Source organism: Thunnus maccoyii, chromosome 18 (genome assembly GCF_910596095.1).
Source record: "Thunnus maccoyii chromosome 18, fThuMac1.1, whole genome shotgun sequence".
Lineage (NCBI taxonomy): Eukaryota > Metazoa > Chordata > Actinopteri > Scombriformes > Scombridae > Thunnus > Thunnus maccoyii.
The window spans coordinates 11,357,638-11,384,449 of NC_056550.1; the positions used below are offsets into that span (position 1 = coordinate 11,357,638).

The 26,812-nt window shown below is 39.7% G+C and overlaps 1 protein-coding gene across 2 annotated transcripts; it reads left to right on the forward strand.

Moving 5' to 3' along the window:
• atp2a1 (ATPase sarcoplasmic/endoplasmic reticulum Ca2+ transporting 1) lies at positions 1 to 26,748 on the forward strand. 2 transcript variants are annotated; one of them, XM_042392661.1, is made up of 27 exons: positions 1 to 17; positions 4,324 to 4,451; positions 4,532 to 4,658; positions 4,767 to 4,903; positions 6,325 to 6,342; positions 6,970 to 7,052; positions 10,316 to 10,420; positions 12,146 to 12,284; positions 13,783 to 13,863; positions 13,948 to 14,033; positions 15,084 to 15,239; positions 15,377 to 15,518; positions 17,236 to 17,402; positions 17,504 to 17,592; positions 17,672 to 17,774; positions 17,901 to 18,032; positions 18,240 to 18,365; positions 18,506 to 18,724; positions 18,862 to 18,973; positions 19,061 to 19,284; positions 19,444 to 19,664; positions 20,442 to 20,644; positions 21,169 to 21,254; positions 21,418 to 21,551; positions 22,875 to 22,992; positions 23,559 to 23,676; positions 25,750 to 26,748. In XM_042392661.1, exons 4-27 carry the CDS (start codon positions 4,786 to 4,788, stop codon positions 25,758 to 25,760), a joined length of 2,991 nt encoding a protein of 996 aa, XP_042248595.1. In that variant the 5' UTR covers positions 1 to 17; positions 4,324 to 4,451; positions 4,532 to 4,658; positions 4,767 to 4,785; the 3' UTR covers positions 25,761 to 26,748. The 2 variants fall into 2 exon arrangements, with proteins under 2 accessions (XP_042248595.1, XP_042248596.1); XM_042392662.1 differs by lacking the exons at positions 1 to 17; positions 4,324 to 4,451; positions 22,875 to 22,992; positions 25,750 to 26,748 and having other exon boundaries at positions 4,493 to 4,658; positions 23,559 to 23,610.
• The last annotated feature ends 64 nt before the right edge of the window (positions 26,749 to 26,812 follow it).

Genomic DNA, 26,812 nt, shown 5'->3' on the forward strand with positions numbered 1-26,812 from the left:
AGCGGAGACTCCAAGAGGTAACTGCTTCCACCCAAAAAATAGTTCGACTCATACCAACTCTCATGAAATGGTGAACTGTCTTTTTTCACTTTGATTTTTGTTGAAACAAACGTGATATATTGTGTACCTTTATCAAGAAAAAATAAAGTTTTCTGTTTACTTTCTCAAATTTAGATTAATAGTGAAATGTGAGAATAATTACTACAGTGCATGTTAACGCACTGTGCACACATTCCAACCTTGATGTAACCTTCAAGCCTCAGTGTAGCATCTAGGGGGGTCCTCGCCTGCATGGTGTCACATTCTCAAACCTCCCTGAAAGAACACCGAAATTCTGCCATTGTGTCATAGCTGCCTGCCCACATGCCCGCTGCACTATTTATACCAGAGGAGCACAACTGCTGCTATAGGTACAGTTACAGTGGGGCACTTCAAACCCCAGCTGCCCTGCCTCAGCTAATAATACAATGCAGAATACACATTGCCCACACACCCACACACACACACACACACACACACACACACACACACACACACACACACTACTGCTTGCTCTGCTGCTACTTTTGGCCTTCACCATCCTCCCTCAAAGTGCTTCCTGTATCTATCACAGTGATGAGCAGCCACAGACAGCCAGCCATGACGTGCCCACCTCCCACACCGAACCGCCTGCCAACAAGCCCTCACACACACACACACACACACACACACACGCTGGTTACGTCACGACTGAACCTGTCTCCATCCCAGCTCCAAATCATTACGCACATAATCGTTTTATGGGGAAGTACAATGTGGAATATAACTGCAGTGTGTTTGTGAATGCATTTAAAAAAGTCCAAGAGTACAAAAAAAGAGAAAACAATTCACAAAGAAGAAGTGTCTGGAGTTTTTATTTGACTTTTTACACTTTAATGAGCCTCCCAAGACACAATTTTGAAAACATATTTTATATCTTGAAATGGTAATGCAATGTGTGTATAGTCAGACACAATTTTTTTGTATTTGTATTTGTTGTCTGTTAGTATTTTCTGTCTGTTTAAAACATTTTTCATCTGTAGGTACATGTGTCTGTCAGGTGCATTTTAAAGTCAATATATGATATGTTTATGTTGACATTAATACTGTTAAGGAGACCATGAAATGTTTCTAAAATGTAAAGGAGCATTTCATTTCTTTGTAAATGGGCACACCGTAGTCCACTGAAAATAAATGTACGTTTATATTCCATATTTTATAGTGTAGTGAATATATATATATGTTTATATATACGGATCATACTGTATATAAGAACTAAAAGTTATAGTTTTTCCAAGTTTTTGAGAAGACAAAACAATTCAGTCACAATGTTTATTCAGAAAACATATTTGCATTTTACATCTGATTTGTGAACTAAATGCTGTAATAATCATTTCATTTTGGGGCTGATTGTAAACAGAACAGTGAGGGGTCAACAGTCAAGGACGTCCTGTTGTAAGAATACACTATCCTCTCTCTTGTCCATCTTATCCCTGGACACTAATATGTGCTTAAGACAACAACCACAACAGAAAACCTGACATGTCAACCCTCTTATTAACAACAGACAGCACCTTCAAAACATAAACCTCTGACTCTTGCCAGCTGGTGTGACACAAGCAGTTAATCAAAGTCACAATAAGGTTTGCTGAGTGAATCATTCACTGATGGAGGGATAATGTCAGTCTAATAAAACACTTGGAAAATCTATGATACAGTTATGGAAATTTTACTTCTTTGTCCTTTAAGCAGATTAATCATGTTATTATGTGACAGATTTGACAAGTATCAGATCATTGACTAGAATTGCCTTTACAATTGCTTTTATTTCAGGAAATTGTTCATTTTGCAATCAAATCCTGTAAATCTATTAAAAGTTTAAACATTTATTTCCTGCAAAATTAGAAAACTGTATTTAAAACATTGAGGAAGTGTCCTTTTGAATTAAAATCTCACCTCAAACACTTCCACCTCAAATCAAAATGACTTTACAAGCATAACACACACCTAATCATTCTTTCCAAGTAATGATTCCAAACGAGTGTTTCAAGAATCGCCTTCTCATTGTGTGTGTGTGTGTGTGTGTGTGTGTGTGTGTGTGTGTGTGTGTGTGTGTGTGTGTGCCTCTGCTCGGGCGGTGCAGCATTATCACTGCTGTGTTTTATTAGCATTAGAGCACAGTGCTTAGAATGAGCCGCAGTAACCTGATCCCAAAGGGAGATTGAGCTAAATGTCAGTGAGCCACCTTGAGCTTTGCACCACTACGGCCGGCCCACAACGGCACCGCAGGTCAGAGGGGAGACACACACGGCGGAGCAGCTTAAACACAAACTGTAGCCTGGAGGGAGAGAGGAAGACAGATAGAGAGAAGTAAAAACAGAGAGAGAGATATAGTGAGACTGCAGAGAGATGAAATGAGGAATGACGGATGTCACTTGTTTTACTTTATGGTTCTGACAAATTTTACCAGTTGGTTCAGAGAAAAGCAATATGTGCAAGAAGATGGATATCAATATACACATATCAGCTGTGATTTTCTCTTCATTTATTGAAGAAAAAGTATTATACATTGGTTGTTTAAAAAGTATTACATATTTGCAATACATCTGCTAAAATATGAAGCATTAAAGGCCCAATTGGTCATTGCTTGACCATATAAATCAATTCTCTACTTTGAGAATGCACCGAGAGGTGCGGACCAGTGTGAGCTTCAATGTAAGTCTATCAAAATGAAAAGACATTGCACTGCTCTGTCTGTTTCCCGTATATGAAATCAATTGATTCATCATGTGACTGATAAATCGCTTTAAGTAACATGTATACAAAACATTAGAATCAAGCACTTCTTCAGAAAGATCGTGTATCACATCAGATATCACATATCAGATGGATATTCAACTTTTTCACTCACTGGTGGCTTGAGATGTTGTGAAAAGATGACTGTAAGATTACATGTTCTGGATTCATGGTCATCAATATTTCTCTTTTGATTATTGTATCGATTAAGAGTAGTGATATTTTGTATAGTCATTTGGAATTATGATGTTTTGTGTGTGTTTTATACTAAAGTGTCGGTCACATTATGAATCATTTAAATGTGTATAATTATTATAAGTTCAGCACATTACACTTATAACTAAAACTTACAGATAAAAACTTTCATTTTGTGTTTTGCTTTGCCAATTTTAATTGAAGATATAAGAAGTTACTGATGTAAACAAACCTTTAGCATCACAAAAACATTCATAACTTAGATTTATGTGTTGCTTTAAAGACTTGCCAGTCAGTTTGGTGATAAAACACCTTTGCACCTTTTCTTTATACCTTTAACAAAAACACAAACATGCATTATAATAACTTCTGGTCCTGTCATATGATGTAAAACAATGGGACAAAACGTGACGTGACAGGAGAGTACAGGATGTTAGAGTACATGCTAGAATATCACATCAGATTTAGTGGTGTAAGGCCTTGACACGACTTACTGAAGTACAATATCACATCACACGTCAAGTCGTATAAAAAAACCATAAAACTAAATGGTGTTGCACGTCATGTCATCCAACAATATCAGCATCACGGTCACAGTCTGCGTGTTTACACAAGAACAGCTGTTTAAAGTTTCTAAACCGATAATTAGCAGCTACTAATAGTTGCTTCTTTTTTCATACATTATCAACAGCCTGCCTCTCCCAAACTATGGAGCTAACATGCTTTCCGCAGCAATAAATGGGGCTTAAGTGAACTGAACTCACATGCTGTTCATAGATCCTAAAAGCCTCCCTCTCCCTCTCCCTCCCTATGGTTCTCTCCTTCACCCAAGCTCCTCTCTCCTCTTCTCTTTCCTCCTGCTTCGTGTCTGCACGCGTGTGATTATGACGACATAACTCTAACCATATCACCATCAGGGCACTGGAGAGGAGAAAGAGTAGAGTTGGAGAGTTCCTTCTGTCCCATCACTACTTCATCTTAACATCACTGCTTTTGTTTTTCCTCTGATAGCACACATGGACATTTATGGCATTAAAAGAGTTACAAACTGCACCAGAAAAACCAGAAGTGAAGGGTTTTATTCCCAAAAGACATCTTCTTTTGCTCTTAACACCCCAACACATGGACACCTTTCAAAACCTTGCATGTTTTTTTGTTTTATGTCCCCAAACATGTGCACACACATGCACAAAATAATACTCTGTCATGTGTCCATCAATGTCCCCTACCTCTCATTCAGAAAGTGTCACTGTTACGTTGCCCCAGCTCACTGTCCTGACCATGCATGTTCTCTTATGCACATCTTATTTCCAGCTTGCCAGGCAGTGGACCTCCTCTGCAGTTGTTGCCCTCTCCCACCTCCCCTCAGCCTATTCTTTACCACAGGGCCATCCCTGCCCACCTATTTGTGAGGCTCTCGGCCAATGAGGAGCGAGTGCATGGTGAGCAAGCACCAATGAGGCCGCTTTTTCATCTGTATAAAACTTTTCAGGAAAGTTTGCCGGGTTGCACTTTCTGTCAGTCCAGGGCTCCGAGAGGAGAGCAACAGCCCAGAGAGAGAGAGAGAGAGAGAGAGGGGCTAGAGAGAGAGCAAGTGTGAACGCAGGGGGTTGCCAGTTCTTAATCCCGGTCCACACTTCAAGAAAGTGGTGGGTGATAATTCAGCTTTCAGTTGTCCAATTGTTTTAACTTTCAGTGTGAGGCCAGCTCAGACTAATGTGTTTCTGTGTTTTTGCTTTATCCCCTTTGTCCTGAAGCCTCTCCGTTTCAGCGAGGATGGAGAACGCACACATCAAAGAGTCAGAGGAGGTTCTGTCCTACTTCGGCGTCACTGAAGAGACGGGCCTCTCACCTGAGCAGGTCAAGAAGAACCTGGACAAGTACGGCTACAACGGTGAGGAGAGATAGAGAGAGAGAGAGACAGAGAGAGAGAGAGAGAAAGAGGTGGATGGATGGATGATCACAAAGGAGCATTTTGGATGGAGCATTAAAGAGTGGAAGTAAAGAGTGATGATGGTGAAAGTGGCTGAGGGATTGCAGGATGGGAAGGTCCTGGAGGAGGAAGACACGTGGATGAGTTAAATTGATTTAGGTTGGAGGAGAAATGGGATACAGAGAGACAGAGACACAGAGCACCTGAGAGGTTTAGTGAGATAGAATGACACAAACAGACTCTGAGGGAAGAAGGATGAGAAGGTGAAGGAGGAGGCGTAGTGGGAGTTGCTGGCTGACAGATGAACTGGCACTGAGTGTGACTTTGTGATGGTCTAATTAAGGGAAGCTATCTGAATGACACAATGGGGGAGTGATGTTTCTGCAGCAGGTGCATCAGAGTTTCAGGTTTCTGAGGATAGCTACAGTAAAGATTATTTATTTTAATTGTGAGTGATTTAAAGAGTGAAAGTTCATTCTTTATTTTAAGGCTGTGATATGTGGTTGAAAGCTCTTGAAAAAGCCAGGAAGTGGACTTTGATCCTGGTACTTGTGCTAATTACAGTAATACAGACAACACATTAAATCCCTGCATCCTTTACTGTAGGCCCTTTTTCCAACAGCAGAGAGTTGAACCTGTCATGGCAGGAAAAGCACAGGTGTAACTAACAACATTAATGATACCTCTGTTTCATTGAAGTGAGTAAGTCGCGACCCTGGAGCCGGGACACCTAGATGGAACAGAGCCATGGTTAATGTTATTAATGACACCTGTGCTTTTCCCTCTGTGACACGACTAAACGTCTACTGTGAAAAGGTCAATATGGGGAAACAAAAGCTTGCTTGACATGAGCATCTTACACAGTGAACATTAAAAATGGCCTTTATGAGCTTTTTTTTTCTTTTAAGCTGCAGTATTGATTCAGTAATTCATGCTCAACCAGGGCACAGTGACTCTGTATTTGGTGTATCACAGCTGACAAATGGATGGTGACAGAGAAACAACAAACAAGAGTAACAGAGTAATTAAGGTCACTGTAAAGGTCAGTTACTAAAGCCACTATATTTATGTCAAACCAGGACGAGAAGGCCCTGAAACTAAGTGTTTATTCACTTGACATGAATTAATCACTTATTCTAGGATGGATGTTGCAGGATAGATAAGATTTAAAAAATTAAAATTCATATATAGAAAGTATTGTCAACAGGTTGTTATAGCCTTGGGAGCTGAATAGATTATTGTTCTGTAATGCAAAATTCAGTTAACTGTGTGTTTTGATTCATAAAAAGTGTAAAAACTGTGTTAGCCTTACTGAACACAATGCATTAAATGTGGCGTGTAGTTAAGCTGTGCTAATAACTTCTGTCTCTCCTCACCCACAGAGCTGCCAGCGGAGGAGGGTGAGTCCACTTTAAATACCTGCTTTTCAATCATTCATGTTTAAATCACACATCCCGTTGATCAAAGTGCATCTTTTAACTTTGCACCGCACGGACGCACCTGTTCCTCTCACTTCCTGTGATGACAAGTCACACAGTCGTTTGTTTTCCACCAGTGTACCACTGGCTCGGAGATAGATAGTGACCCAAACAACTGATGATATGTTCACACCACACACCCAAGTCCATTCATATTCTGTGGGATGTGATGGAGATAATATGATAATATCTCGATTAAATCTCCTTCCTGCCTTGATTCATACATTTGTTCTTTTAAAACCTTCAGCAGCAGCCATCCAAAGGCTACCAGCAGCTAAACCAAAACTAGCATTTGTTTTTGATCTGCTTATATACAGAATAATGCACCAATGCTTTTACAGCTGGCAGTCAATATGACAACTAGTGGTAAGAGAGCTTGAACATCATATTATATCATTTAGTGGAGCGATATATAAATAAACTCTAAGTGATGTTGTGGAAACACTCATGCTCAGCTTTATCACAATCAATGCTTAACTCATATGATCACACGTTCTTCAATACTGTATGTGATTTAGTTTGGTTTTTTGTTGTTGTTCTTTTTATCAGGAAAGACTATCTGGGAGCTGGTTGTAGAGCAGTTTGAGGACCTGTTGGTCAGAATCTTACTGCTGGCCGCCTGCATCTCTTTTGTGAGTTTTACTTTCCCTTCACATAATACGGTGCATTTGTGTTTGTAATACTCAGTGAGTACTGTTTTTTCACATAGTATCATAAAGATAAGAGTTTGTAAAGTGATGGAGATTTTAGAGATTTTAAGGAGCATAATGATGGAGAGACAGATCAAGTGTTTGCTCCACTTTGGATAAAGGTGTTGCATCTTTGATATTTGGTCCATTTTCAACTACAACTTACACATGTAAATACATGTACTCATGTACATGTATGACAACAATCTGACATCTTTATCTCGAGGAGTGCAAGAGTCCAAGTCACTGACAAACATCTTTCAGTTGGTGTGACGTGCTTGGCAACGGTGAAAAAAAAGCCAAGAGAAGAAGTAGAGAAGACATTTTCTGAAATCTCTTAAGTTAATGTTCATATATATCTCATTATTTTCTCCTCCAGATTGTTGTCTAATTTCCTAATCTGCAACAAATAAATGAGAGATAACTGACAGAGATTCAAGCCCTCAATCGGAGCCATAAACATTACTTTTGCCAGGGTTATAGATTTGATCACTTCATCAGAGAAATTCATACCCAGCAAACTTTGCATATAGCAAGAAACTGACCAATGAGAGGGTGGCATCAAGAATTACTCCCACGTGCTACAAGTTTCACCAAATAGTTATGTTTAGATGTAAGGGAATGTTTGACTCAGGACAGAAGAAAAAAAGTCATATATCAAAGTCATCACAAATAAGGACATTTCTTGTCCCTGCAAATAAAACTGAGACAAATTAATAGGAATAAAAAGTACAAAATTGGCGATTACAGAAATGCACATTTGTAAATAAAATATATGACAATAAATAAACTGGCAGTGAAGTAAGAATGTGCTGCAGTCCTCAGCGATGAGCTCTGAGCTGCATCTTTTCTAACCCCTTGCTTGTTTGCTTTGTGATCACACTTGAACAAACACAGCATGTACATCACTGAGTTATTAAATTACATTTGGACCCATGTCCTCACTCTCATTTACACAAGGAATCCCTCTCTTGCCCTCCTCCCCTCCCTGGTGCTCTCTCCAAAACTGTTTTGTGGAGAGTAGGCTGGACACATTGTCTTAATCCTCCATCTCTGCCCTCTGGCCTCCCTGTACAGCTGTCACTATGGCCTTAGAAGGCCTGACGGCTCTGTGAGAGAGAGTGTGTGTGTGTTTGTGTGAAATAGAGAGAGAGCAAGAAAAAAGGGAAAGGCAGAAAGAGAATGGCTTTGTGTGTGTGCGGTTGTGTGTGCACATATGCATGGCAGGAGATTTATTTTAAGAAAGTCTCAAGCCAGGACAAGAAACTGTATCCTTGGACAAAGGTCAGGGATGGAAGGAACGAGGGATGGCTTGCGGCAGCAGGGGAGAATGAGAGACAGAGGGACGGGTGGGGGGCTGCGGGGGGAGTTGGGGATTGGGTTGCACAATGGCATTGTTTGTTACAATGACAAACGAGAGCAATAGATTCAGAGACGTATATGGTTTCTAAAAGAGAGAACACTAAATACTGCAAATACACGGCCATCCTATTCATACACACAGGAATGTCCTGCCACTGCAACGTGCTGACAGGCTCTGACTCTCATTTAGGAGATCGATTGTGTCTTTGAAGAGAGGCAGGGTGAAGACAGATCGGAGAGAGTGAGCAATAGAGCCTATTTTTGGAAAAGCGTGAGAAAAGATGCGAGCTGAAGAGCAGGCAAATGAAAAACAACAGATTACAATGATGAGTAAAAAGATGTGAGGAGCGACTCTTTTCTTCTCTCTCTCTCTTTGGTTGGCTCTTTGCTTTGCTGGCCTGTAACTAATCTGTGTCAATGTCAACACGAAGCCTTTCCGAAACAGACCTGTGTGTAGTAACATGGGACTCACACCTCACAGGGGCACACACGTGTTAGACTATATAGGTTCTGGAAAAGAGTCACATGTAGAGACGTGGAGGAGAGAATTCAAACACAGGATGGCATGAGGTACAACAATGGCAAAGTTTGATCCAGTGATGTTTCATAGCAGGCATACCGTGATTTTTATGTTTGATGCTGTCCAGCAGTAAAAGGTAATACTGTCAGTCTGAGCAACAGGTGCACATCAAACATAAAGACACTTATAGCAGCAAGCAGAACATCAACAAGTAATAATGCTTTATTTTAACTCAAAATGAAAAAAGTCTGAATCATCTACTAATTAACCTCTTCAACCCTGCATGATCCACTAATGGATCCATCATTATAAATGAAGCAGTGTTGAAACCTACAGTACTTTAAAGATAACAAATACTGTACATGTATATCAAAGGATGCATAAAGCACGTATAATATTTCAGTGTTATAAAATGGTGCCACTATTTTAAAAAAACATGGGATTCTTAGGACTGAATATTTTACCAAGTGTAAACATATTACAGCTGCAACTAATGATTATTTCCTTTACAGTATATTCATTTTTTGAATAAGAGGATAATTGTTGAGTCTATAAAATGTCAGAAAACAGTGAAAAATGCTCATCACAAGTTCCTTGAGGCCTAAATTGCTTGTTTTATAACAGTGCAAAACATTATTCAACTTACAATTATAAAAAAAAAAACTAGAAAAGCTGCAAATCCTCACATTGAGAAACTGTGTAATCTAATCTATTAATTGGCTAAATAATTAATTGACTAATCATTTCAGGAGTACATCATAAAGCATCAAAGAAGTGTTGGGACTTACAGGTAAACATGTGATGTTGTCCCAGAGTGTGTAAAAGTTGTTTTTTTTTTCTAACTTAATTGGTAATTAAGGGGAAAATCAGAGTTTAAGGGGTTTAAGTGGCTCTCTGTCATCATACCTCAGCATAATACATTACATAAAGTGAAGCTAGGCAAACAACTAATTTAGTGCTAAATCAATTAACTGATTAACAGAAATTCAACCACCAACAGTTTTAATAATTGATTATTAATTGTAGTATATATTGTTTATCAAGATCAAATATTGTCTAGTTCCAGCTTCTCAGATGTGAAGTTTTGCTGTTTTTCTCTGTTTTATATCATTGTAAATTAATTATCTTTGAGTTTTGAACTGCTGATTGAACAAAACCAAGGCGTCACTTTTGGGAAAATTGTAACTTTTTCACTTTTTTTTGATATTTTATAGACCTAACAGTATAATGAGTAACATAATGATTCATCGATCAGTTGGGAACAAATAATTAACACTTTAAGCTCCAAACTAATACTGTCTCTAACTCTCTCTCTCTCTCTCAGGTGCTGGCTTGGTTCGAGGAAGGCGAGGAAACTGTCACCGCCTTTGTAGAGCCCTTCGTCATCCTCCTCATCCTCATTGCAAATGCTATCGTTGGAGTGTGGCAGGTCAGTGAGTACGCACATACACACATACACACACACACACACACACACACACGCACAGGAACAATTGCAATCACAAGGACACATACCTGCCACTGAATGCAGTCTTTTACACACACCCAAATAGACTCTTATACTTAGTAACAGTCACACACAATAAATCACAGACAGCAGGGGCCTGTTCAGGTCGCAATCCTTTGTCCTTTACGGCGAGCACACGCTCCTTCCAGAGCCGTGGCTGAGAGCTGAAAGTTCAAGGGAAGCCAGAATGAGTGGCATGACGTCAGCAGGAGGTGAAAAGGTGAAAGGTTAAGCCAACAGAGCGAGCAGAGGGGAGAGGAGGGGAGAGGCGGACTGGGAGCCGTGCTGCCTTGAAAGCTCAGAATGCACTCTGCTTCGTTACAGTCCACACTGTGCAATCCACAGTAAAAATACAGTGGGACGATCACGTTACCGCAGGCCTGTGTCTGTGTGTGTGCATGCATGGTAGAAGGGTTCATATCAACCCCGTGGCAGTCATTTGGAAACTATGCACAAGGATTCACACATGGGGGGTATGAGGGAGAACGGAGAGAGCGAGGGCGGCTGGCTAGGCTTTACACTTTGAGGCGGTCGGGGGGTAGCCTTAGAAGAAACCACAGACCGAGCTGAACGTCAGCTTGTTTTACTTCTCTGATCAACCTGTTGTTCAGCTGCAAACACACACATGGTGGCCACTAAAGATTTGTTAAATGTTAAACAAATATAACTTTAACATCCTATTACATGAGTGATGAATAGCTCTTGTATTCTTTGAGATGTTTGAACATCTGATCGAGTCTTTATTTGAATAACACTCATACAGTGTAAAAAACATTTGGTGTATAAATGGTTATGGTAACCATTTTTAAACATTTTGACCTGCACAGATTCATCTGGCATTTAGTTTTTTAATGTAATTTGTGTTTTTGAGCAAGTGTGCAGGCATCAATCTTTCTATGAATATCTTTAATGCTAAATATTAGATAGATTATAGTAAAATAAAAGTTGCAATGATCGCGCTCTCTCTCCGAAAATACAGTGCAATCAAATGCAACAATATAATAAAAATGGCATCAAATTTTACCAACTGAGGTCATTTCTGATACCAGTTGATTCAACACTGTTGGTAGTCTTGAGAAAAATGAAAATGAAAGCTTTATCAAGTTTTCTTTGTCTTCGTTTTCTTCTGTTTTTTTAAATGTGTGAACAATCTTGCCTCAGCTGTACTTTGACAAAATCAAACACAATAGAATTGCCATCGTCAACAAATGGCAACTGCAGGGTGGCACAGAGCAGAACTACTTTCGGGCAGTCAACCTTTTCAGTAAAAGGGAAACATTTTTGGAATGCCCTACAAACAGAAATAAAAACTCAAACTGATCTGAAAATGTTTAAAAGGGTGAAACACTGGCTGAAACAAACACACAGATAGAGGAACAGACATACATAGACAAACATACATATTCATAAAGACTACATGTTGAAGAGTTTTTCCAAATCAAGGGTCTAAAGATAGACGGTGTCAAATCCTCTGAGACAAACTTGTCATTTTGGGACTCACAAATAAACTGACTCGACATGGTTGAATGTGTCATAACGGTGACATGTGAAATAGTGTCATATTTATATTGAACAAGTGAACACTGACACAGTTTATCTAGAGGTGGCATGACCGTATGTTTTGTTTTGTGTGTGTTTTTGCAATAGGAGCGCAACGCAGAGAGCGCCATTGAGGCTCTGAAGGAGTACGAGCCTGAGATGGGAAAGGTTTACCGGTCGGACAGGAAGAGTGTGCAGAGAATCAAGGCCAGGGAGATTGTTCCTGGTGATGTGGTGGAGGTTTCCGGTACGATTCCCTATCATGGAGAGCTTCCTTTAACAGCTTTACTTGCTGCATTTACTCAAAGTCCATTTAACCATTGAAAACCCTTAAAAACAGTTATGAAAAACCATTATATGATTTAGCTGCAACAGTTATAGAGTATATTTTGGCATCTGATTGGTTTACCCAATAAAGCAAATACAGATACTTGGAGACTCCTGAAGAACGTAATAGTCTCAGCTCACAATTAAGAACATTATAGCAAATAAGAATATATTGAAATAAGGAAGGCACTCAGGAAATCTTATAACTTTAGCGTAAGACTGCTGATGTCTGATTATTTCCACATCTGTGTAGACTGGACTCATGTTGTGTCTTCACATGAGCGGTGTAATATGGGACAGGAAAAAGTATTTGTCTAGTTCTTCAAACTACACAATATGACCGTATGAATCCTAGTGCATGTGCAACTTTAAAATGCATGTAATACGATTTTGCATGCAACACAGCTGAACAGAAACATTAAAAATGGAGCCACCAGTCTGCGTCAACTGTTGCCTCCAGTCAGGCAAAGAGACGAGTAAGCAAAAGAAGCAGCTGTCATTGGGATATTTTAATTCAAATATATATATTTGTAACAACTGTGATACTCATGTGTGTGAATGCCAAATCATGAGCCGTATGCGCTGCACAATGGATACTACATGCTGAATAGTACAGTATGCACTAAGAATATAAAAATATTCATGACATACATTAAGGAGGTTAGCTGTGGCTCATCCAAGATTACTCAACCTTTCTGAACAGCAAGTGTTAAAGAATTCAAATCAGTTAAAAATACAGTAAAAAAGTCTGAGGGATAGTTTCAATTGAAAAAAACATCCTCTAGTAAACTAAAAAATTGTTACAGTTTGCTTGTTCACGTGTGTGAGTGACCAGCAGCCTGATATCTTTGTTTGACTCCTGATTTAACATAAATAAGATGTCTTATAGTGACTGGATCAGTGTCCGTTCATATGCTTCAAAAGACTCGCATGCATGTGTGTGTGCATGTACAGGGATACTGATGTCCTTGAGAATGAACATGAGCCCTTTTAAGGCAGTCACAGAAAAAGGGGGTGGAGGGAAACTGAAGGAACTTGCTGTGGGAAGAAAAAAAAACCAAGCTTGAGTATAAATACACTTAATATCGAAGGCCGGGCTCGCTCCTCGCTCTCTCCCTCTCCCTCTCTTTGCTGTACACCTGTTCTTTTCATTTCATGATCTCCCCAAGGTCTTCTCTCTCCCTCTGACTGTGGTATCAGTTTTCAATAACAACACTATCCATCCAGAGTGTTAAAACCAGTCAATCAACCCTGTTCCCCTCCCCACCCTCCATCCTGTTTTAATGCTGCAGTCAGATTGATATGAACCCGTTTGTCATGTAAAACCTTAAAGAATATATAAGGACAAAAGACTCTGAAAGTTAATAAAGTATCTCTTTTTGTGCATTTCATTCTTTGTGTGTTTGTGTGGACACTAGTTGGTGACAAAGTGCCATCTGACATCAGGCTCATCTCCATCAAGTCAACAACCCTGCGTGTAGACCAGTCCATTCTTACTGGTAGGTCTTTAAAAAATTATGTCTTTTTTTATGTCTGCTTTCTACCCTGACCACCCCACCTGACACATCACTTGTGTCTCCTAGGTGAGTCCGTCAGTGTGATCAAACACACTGATCCCGTCCCAGACCCCCGAGCTGTCAACCAGGACAAGAAGAACATGCTGTTCTCTGTGAGTCTCTCCGTCACTCCCTGCTTCTTTTTCAGAGGATGTTAAGTGCTGGCAAATCTATGTGACCCTCTCTGTTTCCTGAATCCTGCGCTTTATCGTTGCCCGACTCTTTTTTTTCCACCTGGTTGTCTTCATCAAACCTGATAAACTCAAACTTTTTCTTCTCAACCCTACAACTGCTGCCCCTTTCCCTTTCCTCCATCGAATAAACCTTTTTCATAGCAGACATTTTTTACTCATCATAGTAGAAAAAGCACAGGTGTATATTCAATTTAGGTGAGCCAGTAAGCCATGACAGTAAGGCATACACAATACCAGGGCCACGCTGACACACAGAAATGAAATGATGTTATTAATTAAACCTGTGCTCTCCCCATAGACATTTCTCAATTTTTTATTCTAATATAATTCATTTTAACCATTAACCATCAGTCCAGATGGCACTTCTTCATCCTCATCATGTTGCTAGTTCTGTGCTGCCCAAAGATATTGAAAATCTGCCGTTAATTGCACACCTGTAACTAATTAACTGAAACCACTCGAACTACTAAAACAGCTAAGTTGATAAATGTCACATTATGAAAAGCACAGCTGTAAATAATAACATTAATGATGGCTGAATTTTGTTTAGCTGCTTCAGTTTCAAGGTCCTGGTATACTGTCATGACTTACTGGGACAATTGAATATAAGTCAATGTTTTTAATGTTGTTAGTAACATCTGTGCTTTTCCTCCTACAACAAGTCTAAATATGAAAAAATCCTAGTTAGAATAATGACAGTAAGTGAACAATGACAGTATTTCACTGTTAAATACTGAAGATACACTTTTTTTGTTGCATTGGTGTGTTACTGTCATTTCATCCATGTAAATGACATCATCATTTATAGTGATTTTTGAAGAAGTACAGAGTTTCTACATAATAAATACCTGCAAATCTTTTGTTCTATAATATCCACTTTTTGTGTCTCTAAGATTTTTCCACCTGAGTTTTATGCATCATGCTAAAACAAACCTGTAACTTCTTCCTCTCTTAAAAATTTCTGCTCAGGGCACCAATATCGCTGCTGGAAAAGCCGTTGGTATTGTTGTTGCAACCGGCGTCTCCACTGAGATTGGAAAGATTCGTGACCAGATGGCTGCCACAGAGCAGGAGAAGACCCCTCTGCAGCAGAAACTGGATGAGTTTGGAGAGCAGCTCTCCAAGGTGGGAGAGGCAGATAGACAAAAAGGCTTTCTGAAACATTGCCAGTTTTTATTCATTTAATCATGTTGTAAAAATTTCAAGACCTCGAACTGTTTTAAATGACGTCTCACACATCCCTCTGACTGCCCGGCCTCCAGGTCATCTCCCTTATTTGTGTGGCTGTGTGGATAATCAACATTGGCCATTTCAATGACCCCGTCCACGGAGGCTCCTGGTTCCGCGGTGCTATCTACTATTTCAAGATTGCTGTGGCTCTGGCTGTGGCTGCCATCCCTGAAGGTAAGCCCCTGGGATTAACTTCCATTTGGTTGCCCAAGAAGATTATCATATCTAAGATTCATCTCGTGTAGCTCGCCCATGTGACGCTGCAGCTAGCAGTCCATTGAAAATGAAATGAGGGCCATTGTCTCATGATTGATCTTTACAGTATTACACAGTATTATACTGTTTAAAAACATCATTGTGGATTTCCTAAAGGTCTGATCTGTCCAGTTTTGTTGGATCTTGTTGGATCTTGTAGGCTTAGATTTTCAAGGCAAAATTACAACAAGGACAAATAAATAAAGACACCTTCTTTGCACCACTTATCCTGGAGAGAGATTTAATGGTTTTATTGGCAGGTAAGAGAAAGCTGAACAGCCCAGACATGTATTCTTGAGGATTTCCTTCCAGCTCCTCCAGAGTGTTCTCAGGCCAGCTGGCATGTATTCTCCCTCACTGGGTCTGATCTAGCCTGGGATCTCTGCCCAGTCTGCTTTTTCTGACGTACCCCTAAGGAGGAGCATCCTCAGCAGGTGCCTGAAGCACCATATCACTCTGATCTCAACTTGTAGAAGCAGCTGCTTGTCACAGACAGGACGCTTAACAATCTTTTTTTTACTGATCTGTTTTTCTTGGTCACTACCCAACTCCAAGAATAGATAAGAGTTGGAAAGACGTTCGGCCAATAAATCAAGAGCTTGCATAGTCACTTGGCTCTGTTTTCATACTTTAATAGGAGCCTAAAATTGTCAAACTCTTCCACTTGGAAAAGCAAATCTGAACCAGGGGGACCGATTACATTTTCTGGGACAGAGCTGGAGGTGCTCAAACTCATCCCATTACACCATAGTCAGCTGCAAGCTGTGCCAATTCGCATCAGAGACCACAGTTTGATGATGCCAAAAGGACAACATCATCTGCAAACACAAATGCCACCATAATGTCACTAAACTGGACTGTCTCCAGACCTCCTACACACCTTCGTCACAGTCCAATGGCCACATCGATTGCACTTGATATTTGCCAAGAATCTGAACATAGATCTCAGAAGGACTGACTGGCTTGCAGCAGCCTCTCCCACAGGAATACCATGGACAACACAGTAGTTTGGGTGTGCTCCAATTGGCAACACTACTGGGTATCGTTTAAAAAATTACAATACCAGTACCAATACCAGTACCCTTAAAGTGATACCAATACCAATAGAGTACTTCATTCGATACCTTTTTTTTTCTACTTCATTTGATACCCATCATGTGAATGGAAGCATTCAGTTGCGTAAAATGCCACCACTTCCCCCCATCCAAATGATTTTTACACGAATACATTTTGAAAGTGATTGAATTATTAAATTATTTATTTTTGTGGCATCTCAGCACGCTGAACTGCCAACTCTGTCAAATACACCACACTTGACACTTGACACACTTGCTGCAAGCAAAACCATACAAATGTTCATTTTTTTCTAGATCTGGGTACAAAAAGGATTAAATGCAGGTATCTTTTGACTGGAGAAGTTTCGATACTACTTGGTACTGGGTTATTTCAGTACCGATACCCAGCCCTAGCTCCAACTGATGTGTTAAAGGCCCTAAAATCCAGGTGGTGTCGAACAGACATGTCATTCTTGTCACCTGGTCCATTGCCTTTAGAGGGTCCTCTTAATGTTTTGTCCACATTCCAATCTGTCCTTTCTGTAATCAGCATGATTATGTTTTTCCTCTGTGAATCATAGGCCTGCCCGCTGTCATCACCACCTGCCTGGCTCTGGGAACACGTCGTATGGCCAAGAAGAACGCCATTGTCAGAAGCCTACCCTCTGTGGAGACCCTGGGCTGCACCTCAGTCATCTGCTCTGACAAGACCGGTACCCTGACCACCAACCAGATGTGTGTAACCAAGGTGGGTTCATACACTCAGAACAACATTCATTTTTTAGTTAAGATAGTCTGCTGGCGAATGGAAACAGAACTGATGTGTTTTTTCATCATGTTTCCACACAGATGTTCATCATCGATAAAGTGGATGGTGACAGTGTTTCCCTTGGTCAGTTTGAAATCTCTGGCTCAAAGTATACCCCTGAAGGAGACGTGTAAGTGTCAAAAAAGTTCACACATAAACACAGTTACCCATTCCTGAACAACAATACTGACTAAATATTTTTCTACCAGAACAAGGAACGGCTCGCTTGTGAAGTGTGGCCAGTATGACGGACTGGTTGAGCTGGCTACCATCTGTGCTCTGTGCAATGACTCCTCACTGGACTACAATGAGGTCTGCAGATCATTAAAGATATTTTATGTTATTAATAATTATGTCTACATGTAACACACTGCTATGTTAACCCAAAATGTACTCACTTTCTTTTGTCCTTTCTTTCTTTCTCTCTCTATGATGCAGTCAAAGGGTATTTATGAGAAAGTGGGTGAGGCCACTGAAACAGCTCTGAGCTGTTTGGTGGAGAAGATGAACGTGTTCAATACTGAAGTGCGTGGCCTGTCCAGGGTGGAGAGGGCAAACGCTTGCTGTGTTGTAAGTTCACAAAAGATCCCTCACAGTCTGTAGTGAGACATCTCACTGAAACATGGAGGACAGATCCATTTGCCTTTAAATTAAAGTGTAATCTAAGCTTTTACACTTTTAAATTCATATTTAGAGGCTTTGTTCATCTTGGCCCAATAGTGGTGCAAGACTCCAGGCTTTTCTGTCTAGTTAACCTTTTCCTGCATCTTCTGACAGGTGATTAAGCAGCTGATGAAGAAAGACTTCACACTGGAGTTCTCCAGAGACAGGAAGTCCATGTCAGTCTACTGCTCTCCTGCCAAGTCCGCCAAAGCCCCAGTTGGAAACAAGATGTTTGTCAAAGTGAGCTTGTAACACACGAAATATACAAAAAGATCTATGACAAGTCAGATTGCAGTTTGCACCCCCTCTTTAGACAATATGGAATCAATTATTTGTTATGTACAAAAGCAAATGATAATATGTCTTAAATATGTCACCAGGGTGCTCCAGAAGGTGTGATTGACCGCTGTGCATACGTCCGTGTGGGCACCACCCGTATACCCCTGACTGGCCCAGTCAAAGACCACATAATGTCAGTCATCAAGGAGTGGGGCACTGGGCGCGACACCCTCCGTTGTTTGGCGCTGGCCACCCGCGACTCACCTCTGAGGAAGGAGGAGATGAACCTGGAGGACTCTACCAAGTTCGCAGACTATGAGGTGGGTGACTGAGGACGGATAAAGACACATTGAGTCAGAAATTAGGGACACTACTATGATGACATTACACACATTTTTAAATTCTTGCATGCAAGTAGCTCCAAAGAACGCTAAACTTTTCTTCTTTTTGTCTCCAGACTGACTTGACCTTTGTGGGCTGCGTTGGCATGCTTGACCCTCCTCGTAAGGAAGTTATGAGCTCCATCGAGCTGTGCAGGGCTGCTGGCATCCGTGTCATCATGATCACTGGTCAGTATTCCTCTATTGCACTCTCTTTGTACAAGAACTCAGTCAAAGACTTATCAGAAGAAAAAAAATCTTCCTTTCTTTCTCCAGGTGACAACAAGGGCACAGCAGTGGCCATCTGCCGTCGTATCGGCATCTTCAGTGAAGATGAGGATGTCACTAACAAAGCCTTCACTGGTCGTGAGTTTGATGACCTCGCTCCATATGAGCAGAAGAATGCCGTCCGAAGGGCTTGCTGCTTTGCCAGAGTGGAGCCATCCCACAAGTCAAAGATCGTTGAGTTCCTGCAAGGTTTTGATGAGATTACTGCCATGGTAAGAAGAGGAAGAGAAGAGTTTAAGATTTTGTTGAGTTTATTGTGCTCAAAATGGAATGACATAGTTTTACTTGAAAGATAGATAGCATTTGGAGAACTTTTCTGACACTTATCTCAGGCTAATACATTATTCCTCTCTATTTTACCATTTAAAAAGACTGGTGACGGAGTGAACGATGCCCCTGCCTTGAAGAAGGCGGAGATTGGCATCGCCATGGGCTCTGGCACTGCCGTTGCCAAGTCTGCCTCTGAGATGGTCCTGGCTGACGACAACTTCTCTTCCATTGTGTCTGCTGTTGAGGAGGGCAGAGCCATTTACAACAACATGAAGCAGTTCATCCGCTACCTCATCTCCTCCAACGTAGGCGAGGTCGTCTGGTGAGTAATTGATAATTGTGTTGAAGGGGATGAGGTGTGACAACAAGTGCTTCTTATGTGAGATTTAAAGACAACATAAGACAATGTGGCAAGAAGAGGAGTCTCAAAAATGATGATAAATCATTATCAAAGAATAACGGTGGTCACAAGTGGATCCTTAAGTTGAATTAATATTTGCTTAACAACACTTTCAACAGCCTTGAAGATCAAAAATGACCAGTGAGTTTATCAGTACCTCTGACCACCACAAGGGGTCACAAGACAAAACTACAGGGTCATGAGATGATAATGGGACAGGAAAGCAGAAAAAAAAACATATTTCAGATGCACCAAATTATGTTTATTTTTTTTCCATCTTTTACTATCTTACTTTGCTTATATCTATCCTTTCTATTCAGGTGTCCCAGTAAACCATGACAGAGAACACCTGGACCCTGAAACTGAAGCAGCTAAATGGAATTCAGCCATTGTTAATTTTATTATTTACACCTGTGCTTTTACTACTGTGACATGAGAAACATCTTCTGTGAAAAGGGGCCTAATGCTATAGGTATAATTTTGCCCTCCCCCTTTCAACAAGACCAGTGCCAATTGATCTTTACTAAATTTGAAAACTAATAGATAAAAGGAAAATGAGACGTGAACACTGTAATCACCAATAATCTCATGTGATCATATTTGAACAGAAATACAAGCTCAAGACAAGAAGGACAAGACGAGGGATTGTGCCAAGACTAAGCAAATAATTAAATAATTATCTTTCTCATACATCTTCAGTATCTTCCTGACTGCTGCTCTGGGTCTGCCTGAGGCTCTCATCCCCGTCCAGCTGCTGTGGGTCAACCTTGTAACTGATGGGCTTCCTGCCACTGCGCTGGGCTTCAACCCCCCTGACCTGGACATCATGGGCAAAGCCCCACGATCCCCCAAAGAGCCCCTCATCTCTGGCTGGCTCTTCTTTAGATACCTGGCCATTGGAGGTACAACATATTTTGTTCTTTTCATCTGTTTTTATACGCTGAGTGCACATGAAGTCAGCATTGTGCTATCATTGGCATTGCTCTATTGGTAATCTTTCTTCATACAGAACATGAAATTTATTAACCTTTATCAACATATGGAGTACTTTCTTAAGTACTTTGATACTTTGACACTGCAGACAAATCCCTCAGGTATTTCAACATTTTCCTTTGGCATTTCTAAAATTTGATAATGTCTGCATTTAAAAGACAAGCCACATGAGACTCTGAGTTTTCATCACAACAGCATCTGTAATTTTCATCTAAATTATGTTGTTACCATGGTAACACACCAGCCTCATGCACCAAATCAACACTGACAACAATATTATCAAAACTTCTTGGGCAGCCATTGGAGGTTTAACAGCCACATGTACATTTAAGTGGATTTGAACTTTGTCAAATGGACAAATATAAGCACTGGTGGTTTTTTTTAGATGAAAGCCTCCAGACTTCCTTATTTAGTGTGATAATATCTCTTCCAGGTTATGTTGGTGCTGCAACTGTTGCAGCAGCTGCCTGGTGGTTCCTGTACTGTGACGAAGGCCCAAGTGTCTCTTTCCACCAGCTGGTTAGTATTTAATACTCTGTTATTTGTGAACCTTTTCTGTATCCATCTATAGCACCATATCACACAATGGACTCCTTCCAACTGCTGTAACTTGAAACCTTTCAGCTTCTAAAAGACTAAGCCAGACTTGAGTTAATAAGGATCTATGTATCTTCCCTGTCAGACCCACTTCATGCAGTGCAGCGAGGACAACGAGGACTTTGATGGGGTCCACTGTGAGGTGTTTGAGTCCTCTCCTCCAATGACCATGGCTTTGTCTGTGTTGGTCACCATTGAGATGTGCAACGCTCTGAACAGGTTTGACTACTGTGTGAACTCACTGGGCACTGTGGACACTAAACCTCAAGACTGTGAATGAAAAACAAGTACAGTACTTAAAAGCCCCCCTCCAGTCAAAAATGTGTTTTTCTTCTTCTTCCTTCAGTTGGATGTTTGTGCTTCACTGTGCACAATGATGCACACACATGACATAGAGTTTGGCACTAGAAGACTGATTTCACATTCATCTGCTGAAGGGGGAAAGATTCTCTGTGTTTACTGAAAAATCTCAAGCATGATTTGTGACATCACAAGTTTGGAGCCAATTGAGGGCCAGTAAACAACAACTTACACAAATGTAATGTGGAAACTTGAAGTCTCCAGTGCACATGTATAATGAAGTAGGAGACATCTTGTATCCAGCAATTAAACTTTTGAAATGAGCAATGCTTGCATATTCATAGATTCTGGACTTTTGAGGGAGAGGGAGTAGATGTAATATTGATGTTTTAAGGATTTTTAACATGGTAACTGAACATTATTTATGGAAAAAAACATGTCAGACACAATTTATTATTCCAAGCTGAGGATTTTTACATGTCTGGAGGGGATCTTTAAGTACTTGTATGGCCACTTTATACTTCTAGACCAACAATTAAACAGGAAATATTTCTGCGTACTAAATGTGTTGCATTGTTATAGCATAAACACAGCAGTATATTAAAATTAGCTCCACTTTGAACAACTACAACAGTAAAATTCTGCTTACACATTAATTAATCAGTAATAATAACTCAGTAATAGAATATATAATACTATAACACGAACAGGGGTCATTTGTCTGCATAGAGTACTTTTTCGTATTTTAAGTACATCTAGCTAATAATACTTAGGTACTGTTACTTATTTAACATTTTTAATGCTGGACTTGTAATGGAGTATTTTTACACTGGTATTGCTACTTTTAGTCATCTTCAGTGATTCTACCTCAACAATATGCATTCAAAACAACAGGAGTTTGGTATTTCGATTAGCATGATTATACACAATTCATAACATGTGAGAAGCACATTGCTATGCAGATGAGTGCACATTATGTTGACATGAAGCAGAAGCTGAACACTTTCATGATATATTAATGTGTATGTTATAAAGTTCCCTCAGTGCTGAACTGTTTTAGGAAACCGAGTCCTTCAGTATTCAGCATCTAGTTGTCATGCTTATTCTTCACACCCTTTTGTACACATTTATTTACATGCATTCACCTCAACATACAGACACTCTTTCATGTACACTCACACATTTTCAGTCTGCATTAACATAACCCTCCGCCTCCCCATCCAACCCCAACCCTCCCCCCAGCTTGTCTGAGAACCAGTCCCTGGTGCGCATGCCCCCCTGGAGCAACGGCTGGCTGGTGGCTGCCATGACCCTCTCCATGTCCCTTCACTTCATGATCATCTACGTCGACCCCCTGCCCGTGAGTCTGGCCTCCCGCACTACAGCCCTCTTCTCCAAATCAAACATCCATCCACTCCTCCCCGCACCGGCACACTCACACACCGCCTCACCAGCCTCCATGTTCTCGCTCACATTGTTGCCCAAATTACTAACAGAGGTGGCACACAATCAAACCAGCCGCTCGGCTCTGTGAGGCCTTTATGAACTCATCAAATGGTGTGAAATAATAGCTTTTCTTCATTCTTTCAGATATATTTTTTAATGTCTTGACACAATTCAAGGTGAACACGTACGGAGAATACTTTCAATGAATATTTAAAGTGACCAAACTGAAGCAATCAGATACAAATTCACAGAAGGGATTATTAATTGATCTGATTGGTCACTGTTAAAACACATTCTTCCATGGAAGAAACAGACATTTATACTGATTATAATTCTTTAGAGGTATCAAATAAGGTATTCACAGCCATGTTACCATTCATGATAGTAGTGTCTATATAATTAATACGCAGCTGTTTCTTACTGGAGGTTGTACATCCAATTTGACAGTTGTAAGACAGTGCTGTTCTCTCTTCTCCACAGATGATCTTCAAGCTCACTCACTTGACTGTGGAGCAGTGGGTTGTGGTGGCGAAGCTCTCCTTCCCCGTCATCCTGATTGATGAGCTTCTCAAGTTTGTGGCTCGCACATATCTGGAGGGTAAGCTAAACATCTGAACATTATAACATGTATTATTAACATGTATTTCCTTTATTCTACATAATTTGAGGATAATAGTTTAAACAGTAAATACAATATAGGTCAACTTGTAAGGTAAACAGATGATAATTTTGTAATATGACATATGAACTGCACACATATGCAATTATATTTCATTTAAAAAGCTTGTTCTAGTCCTCCTACTGCATAAAGAGCACCTTTAATTTAATAATGGAAACATTTTACAAAACTGTTGAAAGTGGGAGAAACTGGGAGAGTGTGGTCCTTACAGTACATGTTGGTGTGTAATGATGAGTGATGAAGGCTCTGCTAATATCAAAGGACAAAGTTTCAGGATTTGATAATGATGTGCATCAAAACCTTGTTCTTATTGTACTTGAAATTAATATTATAAAAAATCTCCCACCATTTATAATCACATGAAATAGCAATTTCTAAGTTTCTTCTATACAGCACTAAAATATTCAATATTATGCAGCAGTATTTTGTAGTAACAGTAGTTAGGGACAGCTGCTTGTGCTATAAACAAAAAAAAATGTAAAAGTGTGTAAATATCCTTCTATTCATCTTCCATCTTTGACATTTCAACCTGAACTTGTGCAATCCTGGTCTCCTTTTCATTTATTTTTAAGTAAAATGTGCTCAATTAATAATTTACCTCCCACTTAAATGCCTTTTAATGTATTCTTTAACTGTTAACCTCTCTTCCCTCTTTTCTTATTCCTCACAAAAGTTTTAACTGTCTTCCACCCTCCTTTCTCTAATCTGTGTTGACTCTGATGACATTTATCTAATTTTCCTCTCCTTCCTCCCTCTGACAATCCAGTCTAAACCTGTTTCCCCCTCCTCCGTATCCCTGTAACAAAACAAGGTATTCCCCAGATTCAAGCTAAAGGTTGAAGCTCTCTGCATTGTGCATGTCTTAAAAGTTTCATGTTTGGTTTTATACAGTGTGTGTATACTGTATGTTTTTCCCGTCATTCTGTCTTGCTAATCTTTCTGGACTAATGAACTTGGATCCTGGTCAGTTTTACTGACTGTCAGGAAATGCCAGTGGAAATCTAATAATTAATGTCAGCATCATGCATAGTATTACGTAGTTGGTATTTATTGTTTGTTATTGGAATCTTGAAAAGTCACTTTGGGTTATTGCTTGAAGTAGCTTGTTGCTCCTCTTAAAGTAGAAATGGTAAATTGCTTGTTGGCACATTCGGTGTGTGCTTGCTGTTTGACTGCAATCAAACTAATATTTTGAATTCTGTTAACGAAGTTATCCAGCAATCAAAATGTTGCTGGATTGTGTTGGATTATTTCTCTCAAAGAAAATGTGATTATGAAAGATCTACCAAGTTCTAGAAATATGTTAGCCAGGTCTGTTTGTTAGGTTTTTCCACAACTTCGATCCAGACTGAATTATCTCAACAACTATTGGATGGATTGATAGATATTAAAATTTTGTACAGATATTCACGGTCCTTTGATGACAAATCCTTATGACTTTGGTGAGCCCCAGACTTTTCCTCTAGTGCTACCATGAAGTTCACATTTATGATTTTGAGTAAAGTTTCTGGACAACTATTGGATGGATTGCCATGAAATTTCAGTTGATGTCCCTTCGCTTTTCATGTAGCGCCACCATCAGATCAAAATTTTAATCTGTCCAATACTTTGGTTTATGACCAAATACCTGCAAAACTAATAACATTCCCATCAGTCTCAGCTGTACTTTGTGTTTTGTGCTAATTAAGTAAATATTAGCATGCTAAACTAAGATGAGAACATAGTAAACATTATCTGCCTAGCATAAGCATGTTAGCATAGTCAACAGCATTTAGCTTTGCACAGAGCTGCTAACATAACCGTAGACTTCTTTGACATTCTCACACAGAAAACCTTTTAAAAATGCTTCAAACAATTTGAAGTTTCTCACTTGGCTCAGTCACAAAGTGAGAAAAAAGTTTCTATTGGGTTTGATTGGAACGTATGCAGCAAATGGTTCCCCCGTTAGCTTAATGACGTACAACTGACAAGCTTCTGTTTTTGTCCATCCAGGGAAAGTCTAGAGGCGAAGTGCAACAGAGAGTGGCCGAGGCAGAGAGAGCGCTCAGACACAGAGGATGGAGAGAAAAGGCTGAGCGCTCCAACTGAGAGTGTGCCAACAGTCACTTGATATGATTAAAGCATCAAGTGGCATAAATACAAAAGCAAACGCATACGCCATCTGAAAACACACCAAAAAAAAAGCTGCAAAATATTTTTTTTCTGTGTATGTACTGAAATTAATATACAGTATAGGTAAGAGTTATTAAAGCTATTCTATGTTGATTCTATTCTTAAAGAATAAAGATATGTAATAAAGAAATTGTCAAACTTGGATGTCAGTGTTCAGTTTTTGTGTGTATAATTTGCTGTTAATGTTAAGCACCTCTCATGACCTTAATGCGGTCATGCAGCAGAGCATAACAGGATTATCATGTAGTGAATAACAGTCAGTAAATACCTGGTTTTTAACTGAGACCAAAGTCAATATAGGTTCAATAGTGTTTATAATAAAACCTCTACAGCTGTTATATTAACATTCAATCCATTATGAGTATTAATTTATGATCAGTTTTCTGCTTTTTTAAATTGGTTTCTGACTATTGTTGTTAATGAGAAGGCTACAGCCATGGTAAAAATTCAGTAGCTATAACAGGTTATGTATAAATCTCAACAACATTAGACTAAATTTTATTGCTCTAAAGTTGTTATATTGAAACTTTGTTACAGTAATCAGGGGTTTTCAACCTTTTATAGTAATGCTTTTATATATCTTGTGTCATATTTCAAGTTGTAAAGTTCAACTTGTTGCATCTGCACTTTTTAAAAACGGTTCAAAAGCATCCAAGTAAATTCAAATAGGTTAAATGGAAAGTATTACAATATTTATCCTATTTTATTATTTAATTATATTATGCTGTCTATTAAATACATTATTACACAAATAAGTCAGAGGTTTCTGGTGACCCTTCTGCATATTAAGAGTCCAGGATTAATAAACTATCATATCTGTATTTGATTATAAACTCAAAAGTTGAAGGAACCTACCAGTGTGTAATTTTTCAGTGTGTATTAA